The sequence below is a fragment of the Scyliorhinus torazame genome, chromosome 1 (genome assembly GCF_047496885.1).
Source record: "Scyliorhinus torazame isolate Kashiwa2021f chromosome 1, sScyTor2.1, whole genome shotgun sequence".
Taxonomy (NCBI): domain Eukaryota; kingdom Metazoa; phylum Chordata; class Chondrichthyes; order Carcharhiniformes; family Scyliorhinidae; genus Scyliorhinus; species Scyliorhinus torazame.
Genome location: NC_092707.1, coordinates 173986507 through 173993447, shown reverse-complemented (window position 1 = coordinate 173993447; position 6941 = coordinate 173986507). Strand labels below are relative to the sequence as shown.

Genomic DNA, 6941 nt, shown 5'->3' with positions numbered 1-6941 from the left:
CCTTGGAGAAACTATTCTTGACAAGTGAACCATTATAATAATCTTTATTGTCACAAGTAGGCTTACATTAACACTGCAAAGAAGTTACTGTGAAAGTCTAGTCGGTACATTCCGGCACCTGTTCAGGTAGAGGGAGAATTCAGAATGTCCAAATGATCGATTAGCATCTTTCAGTACTTGTGGGAGGAAACCGGAGCACACCCACGCAGACATGGGGAGAACGCAGACTCCGCAGTGACCCAAGCCATGATATTGAACCTGGCGCTGTGAAGCAACAGTGCTACTCACTGTGCTACCATGCCACCTACTGGTAAGTGGAGAAGTTGCCAAGACTTACCAGGATGCTGCTGGAGATGAATTTTGTTTTCCTTTAAGTATTGAAGGTTAAAAGTGAATCTGATAAGAGGTGCACAAGAATTGAGTGCTACGGATTTCTATCAGAAGCATCAAATAGCATGGTGGTGCAGTGCTTAGCACTACTATGCATGGAGGACCCTGTCCCACTATCCATGTGGTTTACACATTCTCACCGTGGCTGCATGGGTCTCACCCCCACAACCCAGGTATGCTGAGTAGGTGAATTGGCTATGTTAAGTTGCCCCTTAATTGGAAATTTTAAAAAACACAGGAGGCATAGAGGGGACTCTGCCTGCAACAGTAGTCTGGTCAGAAACTCTTGTAACACACCAAGTATTACACTGCCGTAACGTCGAGGGCTATGAGCCAAGCATGGGAAAGTGGGATCAGTCAGACAATTGTTGGGATCTTTGGGCCTCCTCTTGTGCTGGAGGAAATTAGAGACATGTTTGCCTTCCATGGAGACGTGAATACATCATAAATTTATGAAGGTTATGGGACAGAAGCCCATGTTGGTGTATTTACAATATAACACCTGTTCTATTCCTTTAAGATTCTAATGCTGCACTTGTGTCCTTTAGTTTCCATTATCCTGTTGGCTTACACGCTACTGCAGAAATTTTGCAGTCCAAAAGTAAAAATACACCCACTAGGTTAATTGCAAGCTGGGATGAAAGGGAAAAGGTAAAACCCACTGTCTATATTAAACTCCTGTAACGATACCAGAGTGACTACATCCTTGAAAGGACAAAAATGGAACAAGAGTACTGCACCCATTCCATCCAACCATGTTTCAAATACATCCCCCTCCCCATCCTATCTACTGAATGAAGGCCAATATTCTTTGGAGCTGTTTTGACCTCACCACATTACCATTTACATTTTTTGGAAAAAGTAAGTTAGTCAACAAGTTTTGTATATTTATTAGTTTAAGTTGTTACACAACCAAAACAGTTATCACCTAAGTGAAAAGGGCGTTTACAAGATTTCACCATTCCTCATCCTTTCCTTCTGAATTTCTTTCTATGCATTTTAATCAATATCCAGTCCCTCATCAATACACATATTTGGCTGGTAACAAACAAACGTTTTGGTGGTGTCAGTCTCAACTGGGCTTGCTGAATCAGAGTGGCCAATGGTGATATTCACTTCTTTAATATTTTACTTGCAGCCTTGGTCGTTTTGACAGCAGATTCCTTCTTGGTAACACCTTTGATCACACCTACAGCCACAGTTTGTCTCATGTCACGGACAGCGAAACGACCTGAAGAAAGAAAGAAAGATTAGTCCTCTGTACAGAGTGGGGGTGTCCAATTTGAAAAGAAAATGCAATTCTAAACACCAACGGGAAACATACCAAGAGGTGGGTATTCAGAGAAGCTCTCCACACACATGGGCTTGGATGGGGTCATATCTACGATGGCTGCATCTCCAGACTTAACGAATTTTGGACTATCTTCCAACTTTTTGCCAGAACGACGATCAATCTTCTCCTTTAAGTGACTAAACTTACAGGCAATGTGGGCAGTATGACAATCAAGTACTGGGGAATAGCCAGCAGCAATTTGTCCAGGGTGGTTCAGGATAATAACCTAAAATCATACAGAATCATAAATCATACAACTTAATCTCTTCATAAACACAAGAGACACATCACACACAATCGCAAGCTCAGCTTTCCAGAAGCATATGACCAAACAGAAACATTCTAATTGCAAATTCAAATGGAGATATATTAACACATCCTCTCACCTGTGCAACAAAGGAAGACGCTTCCATTGGTGGGTCTACTTTGCTGTCACCAGTAACATTACCCCGACGGATATCTTTAACAGAAACGTTCTTCACATTGAAACCAACATTGTCACCAGGTAAGGCTTCCGAAAGGGCTTCATGATGCATTTCCACAGATTTCACTTCAGTGACAAGATTGGCAGGAGAAAAGTGCACCAACATACCAGGTTTCATAATCCCGGTCTCAACACGACCCACTGGTACTGTACCAATACCTTAAACATACACAGGAAGAAACTGTAATTAGACATTTGGTGTTTGCCTTCCTTGGAGATGTAAATACATTATAAAATTATGAATCACATGAATGTTATACATCATAAGACTTACCACCAATCTTGTAGACATCCTGCAAGGGGAGACGGAGTGGTTTGTTTACAGGGCGTTCTGGAGGTAGAATGTGGTCGAGGGCCTCCAAAAGAGTGTGTCCAGTGGCCTTGCCCTCTTTCCTAGTAATCTCCCAACCTTTGAACCAGGACATCTTTTTAAAAAAAGAATGAATATTAGCTACATAGGAAATATTTCATTAGACACCCAGAGCTAAATATTTCAACCCCTATGTTAAAAGAAAGTCTAAAGTTACAAGCAGTCAAACAATACTGAACATTTACCAAGATGAATTGTTCTCAAAGTATATCTAAGCTACAATGATAAGTCTTACATTTGCACTGGTTTCCAGCATATTGTCACCATTCCAACCAGAGATGGGGACAAAAGCTACAGTATTTGGATTGTAGCCTATCTTCTTGATGTATGTGGTGACTTCCTTTGTGATTTCCTCATATCGTTTTGCACTGTATGGTGGCTCAGTAGAGTCCATCTTGTTGATACCAATAATGAGCTGCTTCACACCCAGGGTGTAGGCCAGCAGAGCATGCTCTCTAGTTTGTCCATTCTTTGATATACCAGCTTCAAACTCACCCACACCAGCAGCAACAATCAGCACAGCACAGTCAGCCTAGGAGAAAACAGATCTGTTAAAAATCTTCTGTCTGTTCAGGGCAATCTCAGAAATATAACAAACTGAACAGGCACTCCTGTTGGGGCATGATCACCATCTGTTCATGTGAGTACTGTTCATGCTGTCACCCAACATAATAAGCAACTGCAAAGACACGTTATAAAGTGTGGATAGAGCTAATGCCACCAATGCTTCCACAAGGTAAATGTATCATTTTCAGGTTGGTAACCAATGGAATGCTACAGGAATCAGTGTTGGGTCCTCATTTTACTATCTACATTAAATTGTCTGAAGGGTCGTGTGGAGTTTGCACATACTCCGTGTTGGAGTGGGTTTCACCCGCACAACCCAAAGATGTGCATAGCAGGTGGATTGGCCATGCTAAATTGCTCCTTCATTTGAAAAAATAATTGGGTACTCCAAATTGATTTTTAAAAAATTATCTGAAGGGACCAATACAGTTAACAACATGAAGATAAATCAGTTGGGAGAAAAGCAGCTTGCTGCAATTGCACAGGGAAAACAGTTGGTGAAACCATACCTAGAATAGTGTAGTTTTCATCTCCTTAAACAGGAGGGATGTAGTTGCATTGAAAGGTCAGAAAATCCTCACTAAGTTGATTCTTGGGATGAAAGGATTGTCTTACGAGGAAAAGTCGAGTCGAGACTCACTAGAGTTTAGCAGTAGGAGGTCATTTTATTGACTGATCAGCAAAGGCAAAAAACGTCAAGATCCCAAATTAATGTGCTGCAGGACTGATTATGTACCTGTGATGTCCCAGTAATCATATTCTTGATAAAGTCCCTGTGTCCAGGGGCATCAATGATGGTGATGTAGTACTTTGCAGTTTCAAATTTCCAGAGGGAGATGTCTATGGTAATACCACGTTCACGTTCAGCCTTCAGCTTATCCAAGACCCAGGCATATTTGAAGGATCCTTTGCCCATCTACATGAATACAAACATATGTGAGGCCAACCACAAAGTCCAGGAGCATTAGTCAATAAAATAATATAACCATGCACTGTGCAAGCTCATTTAATCAGCAGACTTTACCAACAATCCCATAAGTATATGCTTCGCAACAATTATACCCATGTAACCATAGCATATTTGATGACAACACATTTGAAAAACTAACCTCTGCTGCTTCCTTTTCGAATTTCTCAATGGTTCTCTTATCAATTCCACCACATTTGTAAATGAGGTGGCCAGTGGTTGTAGATTTACCGGAGTCGACATGTCCAATGACAACAATGTTGATGTGCACCTTTTCCTTGCCCATTTTCAAGTCGGCGTGAATTCTGTTGAAAAAGTAAAATGTTTCTTGACCAGTGTATAAATATCAACAAACTAACGGGACCTTGTAAATCTTGCATTTAGATACACAAGGTTTAATGCGTTATGGAAAGCAGACCATCTTGGTTAAATCGGAGTTTTTTTTCCAGCACTACTTGCAAAAAACAAAAAGGTTAAATAAAATGGTTGGGGTTTCAAGCGAGGCCAGTTTTAAAAAGCGAACCCTGGCCAAGTACGATATCACATCCTGCGAGTGAGTCAATGGGGACGTGGCAAGTGGCTCAGGGAGGAGAGGGTTAGTGCCGTGACATTGGAAATACAGCCAACGCCAGATGGCTCCCTAACCAGAGACAGGTTAAAGCACTCGGGGCTAAGGCGGAGGAGTTGCCTCTGCTGCAGAAACACATGTGGCGTGAAGTCGAATGAATTGACTGAACCGGAATGTAATACGCCGGGAACAACTTCTGCAAAATCCAAGAGTTCATCAAAGAAAACGTACTCCTGGATGATGGGGGCAGGATTAGGGTTTCAAAGAATGAGCCGCCGTATTCGACCCGGCGTGCAGTTAAAAGAAACATTATGTACTTTTAAAAATAAATTCCCTTTCTTTTGGACAAGTGCGGGAGGCGGTGCCCGAGTCGATCCGGAACGAGCGGCTCCCGGGGCCATTGTTGCATCAGACGGGTAACAATGGAGCCTCCGGCACCTCGCAGCACAAGAAGCTAAAAGCGCCGCCGCCGAAGAACAGCAGAGAAAATACACGGCCAGAAACGTGGCAGAGATCGAGCAGCGACTAAAAATCGGCTCGATGTCGCCGGATGGCGACTTTAAAACTCGGATTCAAACAGATTGTCCGCCCACATTCTCAGCCTCACAAAGAGCGGCCTCGAAAATCCACAGCAGGCCCCGGGCCAAGCAGGAGGCCCCGCGTCCAGCCGCTCCCGTCGACGAACCGGCACTTTTATTATATATATATATTATATATTTAAAGCCATTTTACGATCGATTTGTCCTCGTTTCAAAAAGGCACCCGACAACTACTCCGGGCGGGTTGATGTGAATAAAAATGAAGAATTGTCCAAAATTGAAGCAGTTCGGCCCCGAGGTGCCCGGGAAAATGGCGGTGGTCAAGGGTACTCGCCACACCTGAAAGCCAAAAATATTCGCTACATCGTCTGCTGCAAAATCCGCATCAATTACAGGCCAAAAACCGAACGGCTGGCATTTTTTTAAACCCTTCGATTAAATCGGATGCGCTCCTGGGAGGGTCTGGGAAAAAAAGCAAATAGCTTAAAAGAAACCGAATCCGCCCTGGTTGCAGGGATGCAAAATAACCGCTGGCCTAGCCTACATTCTCTGCCCAGTTTTTAAAGCAGCTTTCCCCTTTTTTTCCCTCATCTTCTCCTTAATAGTTACCGTTCAGCGGTGGAGCTGCAAACCTCCCTTCGGTTGACTCGGAGACTAAAGGACCGAAGAGATGGCGTCGCCGTAATTTATAGGCCACAAGGAAGGCGGGCGGGCCGCTGACGACAAAGGCGCATTCCTGCTGCCCGCCCCCTTCCTGCTCCTCTCAATGGCGGAAAGAAAAATGCACCGTGTCTCCCCCCTTTACTATTTTAATGTGATTTTGCATATAGTATAAAGCAAACCAAAAACACACAACTAAAATGCCACATCGTCCATTCACTTGTTTTTTTTTTTGTTAGGAGTAGTCCTTTCACAGAAACCCTTTGCCCAGGTCTAGTCAGGGTTGCCACCCATCCGGTTTTGACGTAATTTCTTTTCTCTTTGGAGTGCCTCTAGAAGTTTCTGAAGTACAAACCAGATGCCAGAAATCGGATTAACTTCTTCCATCGACCTTTATGCGTCACTGAGGTTTCGAGCATTTGTTGTCAGAAAAGCAAACGTCTGAACTTCAATTTACTTTCCCGTGTGGTTTTTTAAAATCCATTTGCAAATTAGCTCACAAGTGTCAAAAATGCGGTGTTTATTCCGCCTCAACTGAACTAAAGGCAACGATTCGTTAACCTTTAATTTCACGACAGTGTTTTTATTTCAAACAATTTGGGATTCTAAATGCTGGGAATACTCAGGATTTTGAATCATTGCTACAGTTCGCTTTTGTACTGTAGAGACCACTTGATAGTTGAAATTGACCAGTAAAAATCTGTTTTTAGTCACTCTGTTTTAAATATGTACATACACACGAGTGAGCATGTGAGCAAAAATCAGAAATAGTTCTGATTTTATGAAAAAAATGCTAGCAATTAACAAACTTCATGATCAAAAGCTTTATATTTATTTCTCATGGTTGTATGTTAACTTGCTCTAACTGTAAAATAATAATCTTCATTATTGTCACAAGAAGGCTTACATTAACACTGCAATTAAGTTACTGTGAAAATCCCCTAGTCACCACTCTCCATGCCTGTTCCGGTCACAGAAGGAGAATTCAGAATGTCCAATTCATCTAACAACACGTCTTTCGGGCCTTGTAGGAGAAAACCGAAGCACCCGGAGGAAACCCACG

At 42.6% G+C, this 6941-nt stretch overlaps 1 protein-coding gene across 1 annotated transcript; it reads right to left on the bottom strand.

The window, feature by feature from the left end:
- Positions 1-1265: 1265 nt before the first annotated feature.
- On the bottom strand, positions 1266-5988 carry LOC140417020 (elongation factor 1-alpha 1-like). Its single transcript, XM_072501166.1, has 8 exons — positions 5828-5988; positions 4254-4416; positions 3881-4060; positions 2813-3109; positions 2482-2632; positions 2110-2366; positions 1715-1949; positions 1266-1621 (listed from the first exon to the last, which is right to left on the bottom strand). Exons 2-8 carry the CDS (start codon positions 4395-4397, stop codon positions 1503-1505), a joined length of 1383 nt encoding a protein of 460 aa, XP_072357267.1. The 5' UTR covers positions 4398-4416; positions 5828-5988; the 3' UTR covers positions 1266-1502.
- Positions 5989-6941: the final 953 nt, after the last annotated feature.

Excerpts from the sequence above, each read along its gene's own strand:
- LOC140417020 (XM_072501166.1), bottom strand. The coding sequence starts at position 4,397 with ATGGGCAAGGAAAAGGTGCACATCAACATTGTTGTCATTGGACATGTC. Across the intron at positions 4,061-4,253 it reads TCGAAAAGGAAGCAGCAGAG|ATGGGCAAAGGATCCTTCAA; the intron begins GTTAGTTTTTCA and ends GTATTCATGTAG. Across the intron at positions 2,633-2,812 it reads TGCTGGAAACCAGTGCAAAT|ATGTCCTGGTTCAAAGGTTG; the intron begins GTAAGACTTATC and ends TTTTTTAAAAAG.